Here is a 21,566-nt window from a genome sequence, read left to right as displayed (position 1 = left end):
GTGTTTTCCAGTTCACAAGAAGCAAGGCAAGAAAAGCATGTTTACACTAAAACTAACTGTCACTCATGGGACCAGTGGAGGAGCGTATTGTGCTCACCATGCGCCCCAAAGGAAGAAGCCTCATTTGGAAACTTCTCATATGCTCCTTGGCCTTCCTGAACTTTGCCAGGTATTTGGAGAAGGTGAAAGCTGTTCGATCAAACCTGCATTTCATTATCTTTGGTCATCTGCAGAAAGGGTACTCTGGCAAAGCGTGCTTTCCATTTGGTATTTCAATTCTCCTGATTTCGGCTGCTATGAATACTCCTGAAGATTTATTAGGGAGCATGGATGGCAAAGTTACTAAGAGCTGTCTCCCCATGCTACTACTCTTCAGTGCAGCAAAGGAACTGGAAAGCAAAGACAGTCACACACTAATAATTCTGACACGCCCAGGAGTTCAGCTTTTTACAAGCTTCCCACACATTACCTACAAGGTCCGTATTTCTCTCTCAGAGACACTCTCTTTTTTCCTGTCTGATGTATGGTCTGATAAAGTTAACATGCCAGCGGGTATCACAGAGGATTTTATCCTTGTGGGTTTTTCTCCCTCAACATTTAATATTTTCTAGCGGCGGTGAAGGAGAGCGGCTCTGGGGCTCACAGACACGGACACCACAGATACTCGTCAGATGTTCAGGAAGGGGCCAGCACACGCCACTTCACTGAGCTCACTTCGTTTTCAGTTCCACAGAAACGTGTCAGACACCCAGGGCTTCACCCTCAGCTCCTGGAGGTGCCCAGGCACCTGCTGTTAGAAGCGGGGGCAAAGACAAGGTCAACCCTCCACCACAACCCCAATGGCACTACTTTCTTTTCTTCACTTCTTGTTTTTAATAAACCAAGGTTCCTCATAAGGCTTGTCTGAAAAGAGGGTTCTATTATTAAAAAGTATTTTAAAGCCATCAGTTTGCCCCATCTTCTCATGAGTCTGTACACCCAAGTGCAGTGCGGGACACAGTGAAGGACCTGATCTGGAAAAGTGTATGTTTTCTGTTTTGTTTTATAGATCAGTCACAAGATATCTGATTTGTCAGTACCTATGGGAAGGAAAAGAAAAACTAACCCAATCCCTTTTGTCATAAAAGATAATCAGTATTCTTCCATTTCAGCCATGATAGCCCTCATCAGTGTTAAGACTTTTTTTTTTTTTTTTTTTTTTTTTTTTTTTTTTTTTTTGAGAGCGAAACAGAGAGAGCACGCATGGGCGAGCAAGGGTAGGGACAGAGGGAGAGAGAGAATCCCAAGCAGGCTCCATGATCCAAGCAGGATCTCATAACCCTGAGATCGGGACCTGAGCTGAAATAGAGTCAGACGTTTAACCCACCGAGCCACCCAGGTGCCCCTAGGATTATGTCATACTTAAAAACGAGAGCCAATTTATCTTGGTGATATTGATGCTGAAACTCCTGCCCTCTTTGGCTTTGGTGTGTTGAAAAGACATGATGGTAATCTAGGTGTCTAGGTGAACTTTTGTAATTTGCTGAAAATGAAATGAAAACCAGGACACTTACAGCTATCCTGATTTCAACAAAGGAGTCTTCAGAAGAGCCCCCCGAATTCAGCTTGAGCTGTAGTTCTGACACAATCCCCAGCAGATCTGCTTTTTCAGCTTGGAGATAGGCCACCTGGGTCTTCAGCTGTTCGAGTTCCTGGTCTGCTTCTGCCTTGGGGACTTTGGGGTCCCCAGTGGGGTCCTGGAAATGATGAGAAGCAAAGTGAATGAGCAAATCAAACTAACACCTGGTCATCAAACTCAAGTGTTCCCACACCCCCTGGCAAGGCAGCTACACTTTACAGAAGAAAATTCTAGCCTTTTCTTGGAGATATATTGTGATACAACATTTCAAATGGAAGATTTTACATTATTTTATTATATTCAAACAATACAAAGTTAAAATAATCTCATGACAAGAAAGAAAGGCTTTCTCAGCATACAGGATAATATGACATGAAAGAAACCAATCAGACTTCGACAACAGTAAAGTTGTCCAAAACCTCAGAAAATAAGGACAAAAAGCTACCAAATCAACCCCTTGCCTTTTTTCTTCCCACACAAAGGGAGACCCACCCTCGCTCTCTCCATACTTGTCATGTATAGTTTGAAGTCAAAGCATCAAGCCCTCTCATTACATGAAACATGAATGGTAAAGACAATGCAAAGTCCTAAATTCTCTCAGGCAGTCTGTTACACCCTATGTTGGTGTTTTTTTAGGCTGCTAAAAGTAAGCCCAGGGAGAAATAAGAAAACTGAAAATTTGGAGGCTGCTATGAAAGGTAAAAAAATTAAATTTCAGCCTATGTCGACACAAAGAACAAATACTCCTATTTACTAATACCAAGTATGTGTTGCGTTCCTCTTGTTACACTTACTACCTGAGACAAAGTCTTAAGAGGAAGGGTCTGTTTAGATGCAGTGTTTTCATCTGGGAGCAGAGAAAACAGATTCCAGTCCACAGCCTGCTAATCACTGTGTATGACATTCTGAGCAGATTTACTTAAAGTCTTGGCCTTGGTTGTGTTGGGTTAGAAAGGAAGACATGGTCCTAAGTGGTCTCTGTGGTCCCTTCCAGCCGTGACCTAGGAGGCCTCTCTGATTCCCTCCACAGGAAACCTTTATTGTGTTTATGGGCATGGTGCCACCAGAAATACACACTTGAGGTTATCAGAGCATTACAACACAGCAATTCTCTCTTTCTCTCTCTCTCACACACACACCCATCTCCATGATAGATTTCCTAAGGAACCAGAAATAGACCCAAAGGCTGTTAGGACAACCAAAAAGCATTAAAAGGATTCACGTAAACCAGCTGGTCCCTGAAATATTGAAATCTGGAGAGAAAGGTATTAATACGCAGCACAGGACTGTCTCTCACACCAGTGAGATCATGTTCTTGCTTCACTGGGAGTGTTCCCTTGCCAGGAAATGACCACAGGCCTGAGAGAAAAGAACTCATTGTGAAGCTGAAGAGTTAGATGTGCAGAGAAAGGTTATCAGCCTGGGCATCCTCTCTTGGTAATGACTCATTCCAAAGAAATGAAACCGTGAAAGCGGTAGAAAGTCAAAGGAGAGGCCCTACTTAGCCTGGACTAGGAAGCAAGCAGGTAAGGGCAAAGTCAGGTTCTATTAGGTATCTTCACATTTTCCTGCTGGACCCCTCTGAGGACATTTTATAGAATGGATTAAAAAAAAATTTTTTTTTAAGAGAGAGTGAGTGTGTTAGTGGAGGTGAGGAGGGACAGAGGGAGGGAGTGAGAATCCTAAGCAGGTTGCACACCCAGTGAGGAGCCCAACTCAGGTCTCGGTCTCATGACCCTGAGATCATGACCTGCGCCAAAATCAAGAGTCAGATACCCAACTGACTGAACCACTGAGGCATCTCAGAATGGATTTTTAAAACCACCTTGGCATAAGGGTAGGAAACAGAGTTTTAAGCAAGTGTCTCATGACAAGGGAAATAAGGCCATGATTCCAGAATCTCAGACTTGTCAGGGTAATCTTCCTTTTTTACAAGGGTGAGGATCTTTTCACTATCCTTGGGAAATTCCTATCTACTTATTTGGCCATAAAATACCTCACAAGGTAACATTTTAAATCTCTCTTTATTTCACTACTGAGACTCCTTTCAATCCCTTCCTAGACTAGAACTCACATGTTTTATTCTCTCTGATCAAACTCAACTCCATGATTTGTTACCTTTCATCAATTTTGAATGCTTGCCCTTGACCTTCAAGCAACACAACGGCTCTCCTTTTGTACTTGTATCATGTCTCCAACTTGCTGTCCCGGAAATCCGCCCAGGCTACCATGCATTTTATAATCCTAGAAGAAATACCCAGCTAATGATCTCTGCCTAGCAATCTGTACCATTAAAAGTTAAAAAGTTCTCTCTACAGATGATAATAATGTATAATTCTGTGAGCTGGACAGAACCATGAAAACCTCAGCCTCACCCTGAGGATCAGAAGGCAGATCTCCAAAAGAAATGCCCTATTCCCTTTCGTTGTGTGGCACAGAACACATGAGAGTCCCTGGTGGCTGGAGGGGGTTCCCTGGAGAGATGCAGCAAGGATGGGTTAACAAGAGTGAGAAAAGGCAGGGGCTGAGAGAGCTTTAAGTCGGGAAGATGACAGCCTAAATTGTACAAATCATCTCAACTGGTCCATGAAATAAAAATTAAAGAAGAGGCAGGGAGGCAATAGGCAGGCCTGGGAGGCACATTTCTGGGGACAGAAGGCTGATGACCAAGGGTATTAAAGAGCTATAAATGTCTCTTTGTCCAAGTACCCATGTCCTCTGTCCCAAGGACTCACTTCTGAGTCCTGCTTATAGCTTGTTTCAGCTATCTTCTGCATTGAAAGAAGCTGTCTGGAGCTCCAGCTTCTTCTTTCCATCTCTTCCAATACTGGGACTTCTTAGGAAAACCCATACACAGATGATTTCAAGCAAACTGCTTCTGGAAGCTTCTTTCTGGGCTTCAATGTGATAGGCTCAAACAGACTGATGTCAACTGTCAGCTCACATCCCAAAAGCCAAAGGAAGAAAACAGTGTAAGATACTTTCTGGGGCACCTGGCTGGCCCAGTCAGGTAAGCATCTGACTTCGGCTACAGTCATGATCTTGGGGTCCTGGGATCGAGCCTCACTTTGGACTCTGAGCTCAGTGGGGAGTCTGCCCTTCCACCCAGCTTGTATACTCTTTCTCTCTCAGGTAAATAAAATCTTAAAAAAAAGATATTTTCTTACAGAGAGTAGAAAATTATTCAGATAGCCTAGCTGATCATTTTTTCAGCATATTCTACCTTGCAAATATTTAGATACCGAGAGATTTCCCCCAAAATAGTAACTTACTGTTTTTTGAACTATAAGACAAGTTGAAGCATTAGATGTGATAGATCTAATCAGCAATGAATCATTTCCTACACAAATGTAAGTTTATTCAAGCAGAATGTTCACACGGTCCCATAAGCAGATATCGATGAGTAAAGCCCTGACAAAAAGCACAATACAGTTCCCTAAACAACTTTTCATTCTTCAGGTTATTCCATATTGTACCCCCCCTTTTTTTTCATCTTATCTTTCTTTGTTTGCATACTTTACCCAAGAAATCAGAGATCAACAGAGTTCAAGGCATCTCAAGGAACATCTCTGAAGTCTGGGTTTCTATCCTCCCTGAATCAAACCAGTGGTCTATCCCTCAGGGGGCTGCTAAGTTCCAGGTTGGGAAGACAAGGAACAGCAGATGCCCAGCCTAAGGAACAACCAGTCCTCAGAATATGGGCAGATGCTTCAAATGGGTTCTGATACATATTTTCTCACTAACATCTTTGGCACCCACTCTTGGCCATGAGCACATTTCTCAGGGTCTTTGGGTCAATGAAAATGTGGCAAACTGACAGCCTCCTATCACAACATGATAAGTATCGCACCATTTCTCAAAAGTAGATGTAAAAAAGAAAAGTAGATGTAAAATGTAAAGTGAGGAATCTCTATTTTAGACTTAGGAAAAGACTAAAATAGTAAGTAAAACTTGGGAGTAATAGTTTTTTTAATGTAATTTTCTATCAAAGACATAAACTAAAAGCTAACACTTGGATGGTTCGAGGCAGAGGTTCTCCTGCGCGGTCTATAATGAATACAAAATACTGATTTATAACCACAACCTTCTTTTGACTATTATCAATATGGTCAAAACCGTACAGATTTCCCTCCCCCAACAGAGACTGCACACGACCCTTGAAACTGTAGCCACCTTCTCAGGAAGAACCGTTCTTTCAAATGATGCAAAATACTCATTTAGCCTGAACCATGAAAGGTTTTGATCTAGAAGTCTAGATAAGGAAGATTCCACTCTAAATATTAATAAGATAAAATAAAATTGCAACTGACTAGTCTGCTCACCTCAAGGGACTTTTCCATTTTCCCTTTTAGTTTTTCAAGTTCTTCCTTCAATTTTTCATTTTCGTGACTCAAAGCCATGAGGCGCTCTTTGGCTTCTTTGCTCTGTATCTCAAAAAAGAGGCGTTCTTCCTTCTGTTTCTCTGTCCAGGCTGAAAGCTCTTCAAATCGCCCTTTCATTGCCTGATTATTTAGCTTCATGGCTTCTGTATGGGGTTCAGAGTGAGAGTGTCACACATCAGACTCGATTTGATGAATCCAACCTCCAACCATCCTCATCACTTAGCTGTGAATCTAAAGAAGCCCTCCTTGGCCTAGACCCCAGGGTTGGCAGGAAATGTAGGAAGTTGAGTGGTTTTTGCTTCCAGACAAGACTCGGGGGCCTAATGTCATTTCTAGTGCTCCAAAGACTCCAGAAAATAAAACTAGTTTGGGTTCCTCCATGATGACACACACGCTAGAGCACTGATTTGAACACAGGTCCTGCCAGAAGCCATGGCCGGAGATCCCAGAATGCGTTCTATGAACAGGGTCATATTTAGAACTCTGTAATTCTTCCTTTCTTTCTAAAGGGACTCTATGTCATTACACCATTTCCCTGGGGTGTGTAAGTACCTTTTATTCTGACCTGTATCCCAAAAGTAAACAATGGAAACAATTTTAGCTTTACCAAAAGCTAGACTCTGTGCTCTTTCTCCCGCTAGTGAAAGAGAGAGAAGGGAATTCACCAACAAGCTTTTTGACAGAGAGATGCTGTTCATGAAGGCCCAGGGTGAATGAAGAAACGTGGTGGCCAGGGGCTTCTCACCTTTGAGCTGATGGTTCTCAGTCAGGAGCTCCTTCATCTGCCGCAGCAGCTCCTCCGGGGTGAACGTGTCCAGGTTTGGGTGAGCCAGGTTGGGGGGCCCATTTCCTGTGGTTTCGTTGGGGCTGTCCCCCTTTTCAGTCAGGCAGCTAAGCGGTTGGTGGGACATGGCTGCAGGACCTAGGGAAACGTCACAGACTGAAGAGAGAGCTGTCTTCCCACTGCAAGGGGCCCCCCTGAGTCCCATAAGTCCATGGGGAACTGCTAGTGTGTATTCCAAAAGTTGCCTCCTTCCTCTCCAATTCTTTTTTGGGCATTTTTGGTTCTTCCCTTTTAAACAAAGAGGTGTATTCTAGCCTCTGTGCGTGTGTCTGTGTGCGTGGGTGCGGCGAGGGCCTGAGGGACGGAGGGGGGAGAGAAGAGCATGAGAATCAGGGATCCTAACAGGAATTCAAGGCTTCCAAACGTACATTTGTGGATATGGGTAAAGTATCATTAAATTGGTTTTCCTATGCAAATCTTTCAAGCTCAGATCTTTTTGTTTTGGGTGAACTGCACATAAAGCTGTTAAAAAATCTCCATATTTTATCTCTTGAATTTTTGGCTAAGAGGAAAGGGAGAAGGAACATTTTTTGGATGCTTACTACATGCTGAATCACCGCAGCCAACACGTCAGTTTCTAATCCTCACTAAAACCCAACTGGATGGCTACTTGACAGGAGACCGAGCTGAGCTCCCAGGCGTGTTAGAGCTCGGCCGAGGTCACTTCAGAAGAGGTATGAACTCTAGGAGTATGAATAATACCAAAACCCAGCTCTGTCATACAATAAAGATGCTACTGAATATTTGGGCTTCAATATTCAATAATTCTGCAAGGCATCCTAAAAAGACTAAGAAACCTTGCTCACTTATTGCATGTTCTGAGAATATTTTAAGCATACCACTTTATTTTTTAGAGGGGTCAATGTGGACATCAATGAGATAGACAAGACAAGACAGACAAGATGGACAAAAATAAGATCCGTTTATGTATGCCCTACCACCCGGGCAAACATACGAATCTCATCTAACAACTGGTGGCATGCTACAGACAAACGTGTTCTTTTCTGCGCTTCATGACAATCACGATAAGCCTCGTCATGGAAGATGAAGAAGGATGAGTGCATTCTTTCTGACACAGCACCGTATCGTTAACAGCTAGGAGAGCTTTCGGTGACTGTCTATTAAACCAAACACACAGGTTGTGGTACAGTGCTTTTCCCCCCACCCCCAGTGGAAGCAATGCCTGGGGTTCTCTGGAGGACCCCTGGACCCAAGAGCCTGGTGATCTGCTTTTGGTCTGAAGGAACCTGCAGGTCATGAGGGGACAGTACCATGACAGGACAGCAGGCTCCTGCTTCTCCCCTGAGCAGCCACCTTAAGGAGAGGCAGTCCCATGAAATGCTTTAAGGAGGATGTCAGTTTCTGAAGTGAAAAGCATTGACGAGGCATACTACTCCACTGTGGGCCTCTGGAAGGTAGCCTATGTTCTACACATCCTAATGCATTAGTAAAGTGGTCTAGTGCTGAGGTGGGTTCCTGGTATTCAGTGATTAGAAAAGACTGCTTTTGGTTTCCCCAATAAAATAATCTGGATGAAATCATTTAGAAAAAAAGAAAATATTTAAAAGAAAAGAAAAAAATAATTTAGAAAAAATAATTTAGAAAAAAAGCCAGTTTCTGGCTTTCTGTAACATTTGTTTATGCACAGTATGATGTTGGAGCTAACCTTTCATAAACATGGGTTTTTACCAAATAATAGGAATACTAAAGAGACCTAAAGATAAAATCCTCACAATGTGCCCCAATGTTTAGAGCAGCAATGTCCACAATATCCAAAATATGAAAAAGCCCAGATGTCTACTGACAGATGAAGAGATAAAGAAGATGTGGTATATATATATACATGGAATATTACTCAGCCATGAAAAAAGAAATTTTGCCATTTGCAACAACATGGATAGAACTAGAGAATATTAAGCTAAGCGAAATAAGTCAGTCAAAGAAAGACAAATACCACATGATTTCATTCATGTGTGGAATTTAAGAAACAAAACAGAAGAACATAGGGGAAGGGAAGGAAAAATAAAATAAGATTAAAACAGAGAGGGAAGCAAACCATAAATCTTAAATCTTAAATCTAGGGAACAAACAGAGGGCTGCTGGAGGGGAGGTAGATGGGGGATGGGGTGATTAGGTGATGGGCATTAAGGAGGGCACTTGACAGAATGAACACAGGGTGTTCTTTATTTATCTAAGATAGAGCACAAGTGGAGGGGGAGGGGCAGAGGGAGAAGAAGCAGGCTCCACGCTGGGCAGGGAGCCTGACACAGCGCTCTAGCACAGGACCCTGAGATCATGACCTGAGCCAAAGGCCGACACTTAGCCAACTGAGTCACCCAGGTGCCCCAGCACTGCGTGTTCTATGCAACTGATGAATCACTAAATTCTATCCCTGAAACTAACAGTACACTATATGTTAAATTGAATTTAAATAAAAAATTTTAAAAACCTTACAATATGTATCATTTACTTGTCAACTGTCCAGTTTGCTTAGGTATTCAAAGATTATAATACACTTTGCAAAAGCAAATGGAAACATTCAACAGATTTTTTTTTAAGTTCCTAAGGAGTTCTCTAGAGATGTGCTTAATTTCATTTTAGTATATACACATTTCTCTTTCATTGCTTTTCCAAGAGACAGGAAAGGGGAGAGAAGAGGGAAGGGCAGGGGAAGCAGGGAAGAGGAAGAAATGGGAGGGGAGAAAACAAAGATTTTCTTTTGAAAATTATCCAGGTTATTTTTCCTCCTCAACTTTCCTTTATACTTCCTTTAGACATCCACAATAAAGTTAAAACTGGTTCTAGCTGTTTTATCAGGGCTTCTAGCTTTTTCAGGTTGCTCAGATTTTAGGACATGAGGGGAAAAAGCAGGGTCATGCTAGGGGACAGTCGAAAAAACACTGGCTGCCTTACCCAGATCTGTGACCTCTTATGATAATTTACTGACTTGTCTAGCGAATGATGATCATTACATTTGCTTTTAGCTCAAAAACCCCATGAAAAGTATTCTTGAATTTCTAGAAAGATCCAACCCCCCCCCAACACATACAACCCAGCACCATCATGGCCATGCCACCGTATGTATTATATGCCTGTCCTAATCACTGCAAACACTTCATTATCCAGCATTGTTAGGGAAAATTATTTGGTAATTCAAATGTCATAGGAAATAAGAAGTTAGTGTATATGCCAAACACAAGCATGTAAATACTTATTACCAAATTGTTACCAAAAGCAACTTAATTGTTTTTTGGTGACCCAAAGAGTATCCTATGATTTTAGGTATTTTGGGGGGCATCATTATGAGTTATGAGTACAGTGCCTATGTGAAATGTCTATTGGTAGAGCACCCTTTAGGGAAAGCTGAATTTTCTAAGTCTTTAACACGGCCTTAAGTACATTCAACTGAACAAATACAGAGATGAATTATAAATTCTTGCACACATTTCTAAAGGTTACAGAAATTGGAACTAAGCCATTTATTCCAAGGTTCTATCCATTAATGGAATTGCGCTTTTTTTTTTTTAAATAACAGAATTTCCCATAAAAATCCAACTAACCTGGATCTGAAACATGTCTCTTTTTTTCTTTCTTTTGTTTCTTTAATATAAGTTCTATGTCCAACATGGGGCTCTGAGATCAAAAGTCACATACTCTACTGAATCAGCCAAGCATCCTTGAAACACGTCATTTCTAAGCAAAGGTGATATTTAACTACAGAAGGGTGAGTTAATTTAGCACAGGATTTATCAAGATTTCACCAGTGAGGAAGACAGCAAACTACCTGGAAGAATTTCCTTGATTTTATTCCCAGTCCTATTTGAATTCTTAAATATATTATCATTTTTAATTCCAGGTCAAGTAGCAATGACTCGACTCTGTGGGCGTGGGCATGAGCTTAAATCTCATTTCTGAGTTGGCCTTACAAATGATCCAGTCCAACTTCTTATTCGATGCAAGAATCTCTTATCTGGTTTCCATGGAAGAGGGTCATACAGACCGGGCCTGAAAGGCTTCAATGACAGAATATATGAGCAATGACTTTGGCAGGCAACACAGCCCATTCTGTTCCAGGACCATTCCCATCATTAGAAAGTCATTCTGTATCGAACAGAAATCTGCCTTATACTGACTTCCACCCTCTGGACATTGGACCAATGGGCATCATGCAGAATAAGTCCAGGCCCTTACCCTGATGTGTTCTAAAGTGGCTTAATAAGCATTCACAGGTTCAATCCCTGCATGAATAAATTAATTTTAAACAGTAAAAACCTATTTCCTGATCAGACCATTAGGTGGCTGAGATTGTAGAATCATGGCCTTATATCCCTCATCCTCAGACACTCGCATAACACTCCATGTCCTACACTTATGCCAGGGTGGGGGGCTGAGTGTGATCCCAAGATTATATCAACTAAAACCATCATCATCCCGGAAAAAGAACTCAAAGCCTGCATCCAATGAAGGGGGAAAAAGAAGCTTCGCTTTTCATGCCAGAAATGGAATTCTGATTTTGAAATTTGCTAACCTACAGAAAATGGAAATTGATTTACCCTTCTCACGTAAGGCATGAGCCTGGGAGTATCCTGATTCTCTCCATTGGAGTCTCATGGGTCAGTAAGTGGCTGGTACTTCCTCCTCCTTCCCATCCTTGCCAGCTTAGGTCAGGCCCTCCGTGTCTTGTCTCAATTACAGTAGCGATGCACTCCACGGAGAACAGGAATTTTGTCTGTTCTGTGCACCACTGTGTCCCCGGCATCGAGAATCCTTGCTGAGTAGTTACCTATGCTGTCTGCCTGGCCTCTTTCTACCGCAGTCCGCCTATCACTACAGATTCTTTCCCAACATGAGGTCACCCTCCTGCTGAAAACCCTTCCCATGCAAGGCAGATTTCCAGCTCCTAAATGAGAAAAACGTGGCCTTTCAGAGTCTGGCCCCTACTTACTCACCGGTATCATCTCTTGTCACCATGCCACTGGCACGCAAGGCATGAAAGAGCTCACAGTTTCCCGCTCTCTTCCGCTTCTTTGCCCTTATCTCTGTTCTCCCCTCTGCACAAAATATCTGGCCCCACATCTGCCCTGGCAAATACCCACCAGACAGCTCCATGTCCAGCTGAGATAGATGGCTGTGTAAAACAGACTGTTCTTTCCTCTCAGTACCCAGTAGCACTGGGCTCTTTCTGCAAAGTTCTATGATCATCCCATTCCAGGAGATCTTCGTCAAACTTCAGGGAAGGTCTCTATTTTATTCTACCTTGGGAGCGGCGCACAGCAGGCTCTCAGTAAATGTTCGTTGAAATGAAATGAAAATACAGTGCAATGAGGTATTTTAAGGTCTAGCACTAGTAAGACACTTTCTGCTCCATAGTGACAAACCCAGCATGCTAGTATTATGAGTTTTTCTACAACTCTACGGCACTCATTCCCTAATTCTTGACCTCAACTTTTAAAACTTGTTTTGAAAATTAGTACTGTTTCTTTTATCATCCCCAAAGGTATCTGAGTGTCATTTCATAACACACATCTTATTATCCCATCCTCCTATACATGTCAAAATGAAAACCTTTAAAATAATATTTTCCTCTGAAAAGACTTCACTTCTCAAAAACAGAGTTTAATTTCTTCCTTTTCCTTTGGATTTACTAATCCCACTGATTCCAAGGAACATATCAAATAGTTCAGGACTCTATAAAATTCAGGAAAAGCAGGGCTTGGAGAGGAAAATACCCATGTATCCTTACTTAAGGAAGAGGGTTCTGAAGGAAGGTAATACAATGGCCAATTTCTTTCAAGAATAAAGTTTGGTTTGTTTTTTGGAGGGGTTAGTTGGACTCCACAGCACAATATGCAACCTGAGATCAGTTACCAAAAAAAGACATTATTTGTATAATGTTGTACATAATATACAAAGAACCATTAGAAGTGGCCCAGTAGAAAAACAGATCAGTCACTCAAAAGATTCCTGTCCTTTACCTCTCTCTCCAGGCCACATTTAAACTTCACTTGCCTTGTCCATTCCTAGGGCAGTTCCTGGCCTTTGCCTCTGCCCCAGGATCTCTCCAGCCCAGCACAAACTGGGCACATCCTGGGTGGTAGCCAGGGTTCCCTAGTTCTTCTCTCCCTAGGCAAAGAGCAAGGGGAGGGGCTGGTTCTTGCGTTAATAGCACTGCTCTTGCTTACCAGATCTGAGGCTTTTGAGGTCCTAACACCACCTTACTGGACCACGGTTCTGTTTTCCACTTTATCCTTCAATAGATCTGGGGCATACATTTCCATACAACAGTTTTCCTGGAGGAGGAGGCCGGACCAGAATCTGGGTTTCGTTTTCTCTTAGCGATGCTGACTCTGCCTCCAGCTTACACATTTCTGACAGGAAAAACAATTCCTCTGGGGTTCTCAGCCTCATGGAGCATTCATGGTCTATGTATGTATACATACACACACACACACACACACACACACACACACGCTCTCCCGGACACAACAGTTTATGAAGATTCCTTTCAGCTGTTCAGGAGTCCCAGCACCTTAGAGAGAGAGGTCACCTGTTCCTTAGTGTCCCTGGGTCACCTCAAACAGCTAGAATACTTTTCATTTCTCAAAGGTATACATTTAACCACTTCCTATATAATGAGGAACTGGCTGTAATCATTCCCAACCTGCGGGAGGATGTCACCCTCAAACAACCTCCGTGACCTACAGAGGAAGTCACTGGCGGCCAACCGGGCCGGTAAAAAAGGGGGGAGGGAGCTTTGGGATGGCCGCCCTACTGCCCTTTCCCACCAGGTCAGAATTCGCCCAGGCCCGGAAACCCTCCCGGGGGAGAGGACGTCCCATCCCTCGCCATCGCCACCCGACAGGCTCCGGCGTCGCAGGGAACGGGGCCGCGGGAACAGCTTCCAAGGCGGAAAGGGAGCCGCCACCTCTCCAAACCCCTGCCCGCCCTCTGCCCCAGCTCACCCCGCGTCCGCGCTCTGGCCTCTATCGGGGTCACTGCTCTCTCGGCATCGTGCCCGCTGGGGGAGGGCTCCGGACCCGGATGCAGACGCGGACCAGGGGACCCGCCAGGGGCAGCGATCCGGGCTGGCAGAGCCTCGGGCTGACTTGCGGCCTCGCGACCCCGCCCAGCGCCGCTCAGCTGACCGCCGCGCGGGCCTCCCTGCCCCCGCCGGGAATTTCCCAGGCCCCGCCCCGCAGTCGCGCCCCCACAGACCCCGCCCCCTCCTCCGGGTGCGCGGTCCCAGCCCCGTGGCTCGCGCAGGTAGGGGTCCCCGCCTGGGAAATGAGGGCTAAACGGGTCCGTGAACGGCCGTGACCCACGGCGCTCACTTAAATAGATAATTAATTAAAGGATGTGCGGAGTCGGTCTCCTCTGCTGGGATCCCTTTACAAGGCCGGAGCCGCAGGGGCTCCCTACGCCCCACGGAAAAAGGGGTACAGTCCGATACATCTTTTGACCGAACCCTGGATCTCAGTTAAAAGCCTTACATCTAATATAGTTAACTGAGCATGTATGGCTTTCCATCCGACTTTGCCCTTAAATTAGACCTTTAATTAAAAACACAAAGCCTGCAGGATGCTTCTAGGGCTCTTTGTTCCCAAGAAGAGGCCAATTGTGGACGCCTGGATAGTTCAAGTGCCACAGGCAGGTGGTATTACTGGATTGACCTGGATTGTTTTGGGAAGTAGAAGTATTGATCTACTTGTCCGGGAGCGGGGAAGATGCCTCTGGATTAGACAGATTTAAGAGGGAGGAAACCAGACGAGGAAGGAGGAATCAGCACAGTAATTTGAGTCCTAAGCACAGCGAGAAGGGTTGCGGAAGGACGCAGACACAGGACACAGAAGGGAACTGATAATGAGATAAAGGTCTGGGCAGGGTCTTGACGAAGGTGGTGAAGCCTGTGCCCCAGAAACAGGACCCCATCAAGACAAGAAAACAGAACTGGGAGAGGGAGAGGGGGAAGAGGGGAGAGTTGTGAAAGGAGAGGGTCTGAGAGTAAGTTTGGGCCAAAGATAAAAAAGGACTTTAAATACCAGACTTACACCCTATCCTTAACCCCTAACCCCAACCCAGCAGTAATCTGGGCTTTTATTCTCTGGAGTCTCTGAACTGCAAAATACGCTAACTCAAACCCCTAACCAAGAAAAAAAAAGGGGGGGTGGATTTCATATGCGGTAAGAACTTGAGTTAGTAATGAAGAAACTGACGCCGCTCGCCAGTAACACGCAGCTTGAGGTTGTGCGTCCAAACTGCCCAAAGCTTGGAAGGCAAGGGGGAAAAAAATCCGAATCTAAATGGGAAAAGGCGGATGCGCCCTCTTCTGGCATCTGGGAAGGATTCAGTTTCACTTTTTACACCGCCTGCTTCAGTCAGGTTCCCCCTGCCTTGTCTTTCACACCACTCTTGAGTTATTAATCTCTAAAATTGGGCGGAGGGGTAGCAAGTCAGTCCCTGCCCCATCCCCAACACCCAATTTCCGAGGGTCCCTCCTGAGCCTGTCTGGGTGCCTGGGGTGAGTCCTACTCCCACTGGGTTTCCTTCTTTTTCAAACCATATTAAGGTAAGATAAAACTAGTGTAATAGGATTTGGGGGCGGGGAGGCAGGGAAGGAAGGTCGTACACAGGCTGCACTCAGCTGGGGAGTAGTAAGTAAGGTTGGAGTTGAATTTTTGGTAGAGAAATGGTCAAGGGAGTTTTCTCAGCAGTCGGGGAAGGGGGCCTCTGGCTTACCACTTAGTAGCTCCGTGACCTTGGGCAGTTACCCGATCTTGCCGTGCTGCATTCTCTTTATCCGCAAAGTACAAGAAGTTCTGAGAACTTTGCCTTTCTTAGTTCATTTGGCGGCAAAATGTGACCTCCACTGATGAAGAGTTATTTACAGTCTTTAGACCACCACTTCATGGGATTATTTATTTCATTGAAGACATTAATTAGTTAGTTTGAGATCTGCTTCGGACACTCTTGGGAAGTTACGTTATACAAATTACATACTTTGTAATACATTCCTGTCTCACCTTTCTAAAATCCAAAAAATTCTGAATTCTGAAACTAGAGCTTGCTCAGACTGCTTTAAATAAGGAATCTGGATCTAGAGCCCCTACTGCCTATGGCCATTGGGAGGATGGGGGGCTAGGACGAGTGAAAGTAACAGGGGGGCACAATGTCATTACTGTTGTTGCTGGTGTTAAGCCTGACTGGTCCGGGGTGGTGCCTCCTTCCTCTCACTCTTCCGGGAGAAGATGGAATCTAAGTGTAGATAAAAAAAACTGAAATTATTATGAGCTTTTAGCTGTTCACTGATGTGGTTTTGTGGTAGGCAAATGCAAAGCAGTGTGGCAGCATAGTCAGTGAGATATTCATTTATTTCATGCTTTCTGTGCTCCTGCCCCTCCCCCTCCCCCGCTGTTTGGAGAAGGCAGCCCATCCTTTCGTGGCTGCTACCTCAAGGGCATTTGCAGGACTCTTGGAAAAACATGCTTTTTATTTCTATTAATTAATTTATGTATTAAAGATTGTATTTATTAATTTGACAGAGAGAGACACAGCGAGAGAGGGGAATACAAGCAGGGGGAGTGGGAGAGGGAGAGCTGACTTTCTGCGGAGCACGGAACCTGAGGCGGGGCTCAATCCCATGACACCGGGATCATGACCTGAGCTGAAGGCAGACACGCAGGTGCCTCAAACAAGCTTTTTTTTTTTTTTTTTTTTTTTTTGAAGATTTTTTATTTTTTATTTGACAGACGAGATCACAGAGAAGCAGGCAGAGAGAGAGGAGAAGCAGGCTCCCTGCTGAGCAGAGAGCCCGATGTGGGGCTCGATCCCAGGACCCTGGGATCATGACCTGAGCTGAAGGCAGAGGCTTTAACCCACTGAGCCACCCAGGTGCCCCTCACACAAGCTTTTATATGCAATCTATCTCAGGTATCCTGGAGGAAAGTGGAGAGAGGCCAGGTGATGTGTGTCCAAGCAAAATGAGCAAGACTTTTAGTTTCTTTAAAAAAAAAAAATAAAGAAGAAAAAGAAGAAAGTTTTATCAGAGCCTAAGTGAGGACAACTTCCCTGGATCCACAATCTTTACAAAGGGGAGAGTGCTCCCGAGAAAGAAGGTTTGATCCAGGATTATATATGTCTTTTTTACATCCAGGGTTACAATTCACCATGACATAAGACCTTTCAGAAAATTATAAACCTTATCTTAGATTTAAGTGTGGACAAGGGTGCAGGCTTCAGAGGTAGGGGAGTAGGGAGAGTCTTACTCTTCTCTCTAGAAATTTTTCTTTCTTTTTTTTTTTTTTTTAAGATTTTATTTATTTATTTGACAGACCGAGATCACAAGTAGGCAGAGAGGCAGGCAGAGAGAGGGCAGGGGTAGAGGTCGGGGAAGCAGGCCCGCTGCTGAGCAGAGAGCCCCATGCAGGGCTCGATCCCAGGACCCCTGGACCATGACCTGAGCCAAAGGCTTTAATCCACTGAGCCACCCAGGGGCCCCTAGAAATGTTTCTTTTAGGTGATTTGCTAATGAAGCAGATGCAAAAAGTGTGCTTGCAGCGGAAATAGTGCCCATGCTCTAAAGTTTGGTCAAATTGTTCTGACCTTGGTAAAAGTTAAAAATACAGCTTCCTTGAGATCCCTGGAGTAGAGCCCACAGCATTAAAAGTTGAAATTTTCTTTATTAGGTGGAGGGCTTTTCAGCAGTTGGAGGGAAGGAAGCGTGACTCCCGCAAAGTGGGAGAGGGATAGAGCTTGGTGGTCTAATGAGCAGCAAAGAGGCTTCACTCAGCACCTTTGCCTATAATGATACTGTGATTGAACCTCATGGTGACCAAAGAAAAAACATTTGTCAGTTTGGTATTGGAAGTTGATATTGACAAGGAGGAACAGCTTTAGGTTCATGGATTCTAAAGTGAACCTAACTACACAAAGAATTTCTTAAATAATTCTGTTCTCTAAACCCACTTTGGCTTCCTTGTGAAACGATTCTCTGCAGTAAACAAACTTATTATTTATTTAATCATTCACACTTCCATTCACATCTGTATGATTGTGGAAAACAAGGAGTATGTAGGCTGGTAACCCATAAGAAAATTGCAGTAAGGTGGTCACAAACCCTGTACCATCTTAACACATTTCCAGTGGAAAATATTTTGTTTTGAATGTTTATTTGTTTATTGTTCAGTTTATTATTTTTCACTTGATTAAATGCTTTTTTGGTTGTATTAAACCATGTATGTTGCAGCTTAACAGTAAAGAAAAGTCTATGGAAAAAAAACCCAATTATACTATAGATCTGTCTGTACCATGATTCCATAGATATGAGATGTCTGGAAAAGGGAAACCAAGAGAAACAGAAGGCAGACCTGTGGTTCCCTGGGACTGGGAGTGGCCTTGACTGCAAGTGAGCTCAAGGGAATTATGGGGGGGTGATGAAAATATTCTAAAACAGGGTTGTCATGATCATTGTACTACTCTATCAGCATAATTAGAATCATTGAGCTTACAATGGGTGAAATTTATAGGGTGTTAATGATACCTCAATAGAGTTGCAAAAACAACACCAAGAAGCACCCTGGAAACTTAAGTTATAATTAATTAATCATGAGGTCCGACGAAGGGTACGTCTGTCCCTTCTTATGAGAATGGGTTCCTCGAAAAAGTTCAGTGGCATTACCACATGACCCTGTAATTCCTCTCCTAGGCACAGTCTCCCAAAGGATTGAAAACAAGGACTCAAACAAGTGTGTGTATTTCCTTTTACAGTTATCTGGCACTGTAGTATCTGCCTGTAAGAGGAGTGAGGTGTGTAGTTGAAGCTTCCGTCAGAATGAGGCTCTGCGAATAGAGTCTAACCTGCCATCAGTTTGCAAGCCAAGTATCTTGAGTGCCGGGAACAATGGCCTTGCTTTATGAAAAGCCAGAGCACAGTGTGTGTAGTCTGTGTATAATTCCTCTCCTTTGCCTCATGTCTATAAATCTTGAAACAGTAATCTCGTTGGGGAGGACTCTGTTAATCTTTTAGGTGATCATTGGTCCTCTGTGAACATTAAAAAAAAACAAAACAAAAACATAGTAATACGAAGTAAAACTGATAAGCATCAGTTACTTCCTGCTCCTGTCCATTATGTACACCCAGAAGTTATCCTAGACTCCCCCCACGTTTTCTCTCAAGGCAAAGCAGAGCGTAGATTACACATTAAATTCTTGTTTCCTTGTTTTGCTATAGAACTGTTAAAAATTCCTGGAATAAAATTTTCTGTTGAGGTACTTCTGAGTCAGACCAGTGATTTTGGAGCATAATCCCTCCAAAACACCACAGCTCTCCGTAATGGTCACCACAAAACACTGCCATTGTCTTTGTCAGATGCCTGGCCAGTGGGAAATGGCCTGGGTGGTTTTCTACATAGTTCCTTGCTTCTGGTTAAATAATTCATCTGTCACTGTTGAAGCCCATGTGATTTGTCTTTATTCCATCTCACTTATTCTTTCCCAGAATGAAATTTCTCCCTTCTTAGAAGGGCAGGGTGGTATCGGGGACCCAGTCCTGGGTATCAGGCTACCTGGGTCTGGCCTGAGAACACATGAAGGAGTAGAATTCCTCGGCTCTTGGCCTCTGTATCAGTGAGGTAGAGAGGCGGGATCAGTGATCTCTTTGCTTCCCTTCAGCTCTGAGAAAGCGCCATTCCTTTTGGTTCATTATATTTGGCATCCTGTCTTAGCAGATGTCAAATGAACTTCATTTCAGTTTAGACTTCTTTTTTCTTATGCTAATTGCGGTTCTCTAGAGAAACAACTGATAGGATATATGTGTGTGTGTCCATATAATTTTATTTTGATTTTGCAATTTGAACTTTATGTATATAATATATTTATTATAAGGAATTGGCTCATGCCAATAAAAGCTGACAGGTTTCTAGATCTGCAGTTGGCAAACTGAGCCCCAGGAGAGCTGCTGGTGTAATTCTAATCCAAAAGATGGCAGGTTTGAGACCCATGAAGTTTCTGTTTCAGCTGGAGCCTGAAGGCAGGAAAAAAATTATGTGTCAGCTCAAGGCAGTCAAGCAGGAAGAGTTTCTTCTTATTTGGGGGGAGAGTCAGCATCCAATTCTATTCAGGCCTTCAACTGATTGGATGAGACCCACCCACACTAGGGAGAACAATCTGCTTTATTCCATCTTAGCCATTTAAATGTTAAACTCATTCCCAAATTCCCTTATGGAAATATCCAGAATAGTGTTTTTTCAAATATCTGGGTACCCTACAGCCCAGTCAGGTTGACACAAAATTAACTGTCATATTTCTATAGAGGCTGGCTTAATGCTTGGCTAGTTAAATGATCACAAATGATGTTGCAATTTGAAAAGTCACAAGTCCCCTGAGAAAAAGTATTCATACATGGCTTTCAAAGAGACTATAATAAACCTGGACAAAAAATCTTAGCTGCAAATATCTTCTCCCATTCCGTGGGTTGCCTCTTTGCTTTTTTGACTGTTTCCTTTGCTGTGCAGAAGCTTTTGATTTTGATGAAGTCCCAAAAGTTTGTTTTTGCTTTTGTTTCATTTGCCTTTGGAGACATATCTTGAAAGAAGTTGCTGTGGTTGATATCAAAGAGATTACTGCCTATGTTCTCCTCTAGGATTCTGATGGATTCCTGTCTCACGTTGAGGTCTTTTATCCATTTTGAGTTTATCTTTGTGTTGGTGTAAGAGAATGGTCGAGTTTCATTCTTCTACATATAGCTGTCCAGTTTTCCCAGCACCATTTATTGAAGAGACTGTCTTTTTTTCCACTCTATATTTTTTCCTGTTTTGTCAAAGATTAATTGACCACAGAGTTGAGGGTCCATATCTGGGCTCTCTACTTTGTTCCACTGGTCTATGTGTCTGTTTTTATGCCAGTACCATGCTGTCTTGGTGATCAGAGCTTTGTAATAAAGCTTGAAATCAGGTAACGTGATGCCCCCAGCTTTATTTTTGTTTTTCAACATTTCCTTAGCGATTCGGGGTCTCTTCTGATTCCATACAAATTTTAGGATTATTTGCTCCAGCTCTTTGAAAAATACTGGTGGAATTTTGATTGGAATGGCATTAAAAGTATAGATTGCTCTAGGCAGTATAGACATTTTAACAATGTTTATTCTTCTGATCCAAGAGCATGGAATGGTCTTCCATCTATTTGTGTCTTCTTCAATTTCTTTCATAAGTGTTCTGTAGTTCCTCGAGTACAGATCCTTTACCTCTTTGGTTAGGTTTATTCCCAGGTATCTTATGGTTCTTGGTGCTATAGTAAATGGAATCGATTCTCTAATTTCCCTTTCTGTATTTTCATTGTTAGTGTATAAGAAAGCCACTGATTTCTGCACATTGACTTTGTATCCTGCCAGGCTGCTGAATTGCTGTATGAGTTCTAGTAGTTTGGGGGTGGAGTCTTTTGGGTTTTCCATATAAAGAAGATATTTGCAAATGACAGTACAGACAAAAGGTTGATATCCAGGATCTATAATGAACTCCTCAAACTCAACACACACAAAACAGGCAAACATATCAAAAAATGGGCAGAAGATATGAACAGACACTTCTCCAATCAAGACATACAAATGGCTATCAGACACATGAAAAAATGTTCATCATCACTAGCCCTCAGGGAGATTCAAATTAAAACCACATTGAGATATCACCTTATACCAGTTAGAATGGCCAAAATTAACAAAACAGGAAACAAC

At 43.2% G+C, this 21,566-nt stretch overlaps 1 protein-coding gene across 5 annotated transcripts in view; it reads right to left on the bottom strand.

Annotated features, from left to right (window-relative positions):
- The window catches only part of OPTN (optineurin), a 46,540-nt gene extending 30,936 nt beyond the window's left edge, over positions 1 to 15,604 (bottom strand). For 2 of the 5 annotated variants that reach the window (XM_032349424.1, XM_032349426.1), the window contains exons 1-3: positions 6,746 to 6,911; positions 5,941 to 6,143; positions 1,554 to 1,736 (exon numbers count right to left, since the gene is read on the bottom strand). In XM_032349424.1, the coding sequence (XP_032205315.1) occupies positions 1,554 to 1,736; positions 5,941 to 6,143; positions 6,746 to 6,911 (552 nt within the window). Of the gene's footprint in view, positions 1 to 1,553; positions 1,737 to 5,940; positions 6,144 to 6,745; positions 6,923 to 13,026; positions 13,135 to 13,806; positions 13,998 to 15,580 lie in introns of those variants that run through there. The other 3 variants (XM_032349422.1, XM_032349423.1, XM_032349421.1) reach the window with 3 other exon arrangements.
- Between the last annotated feature and the right edge of the window lie 5,962 nt (positions 15,605 to 21,566).

This window comes from Mustela erminea, chromosome 6 (assembly GCF_009829155.1).
Source record: "Mustela erminea isolate mMusErm1 chromosome 6, mMusErm1.Pri, whole genome shotgun sequence".
NCBI classification, from domain to species: Eukaryota; Metazoa; Chordata; class Mammalia; order Carnivora; family Mustelidae; genus Mustela; species Mustela erminea.
The sequence above is the reverse complement of the archived record's forward strand: the minus strand, read 5'-3'. Positions and strand labels throughout refer to the sequence as shown.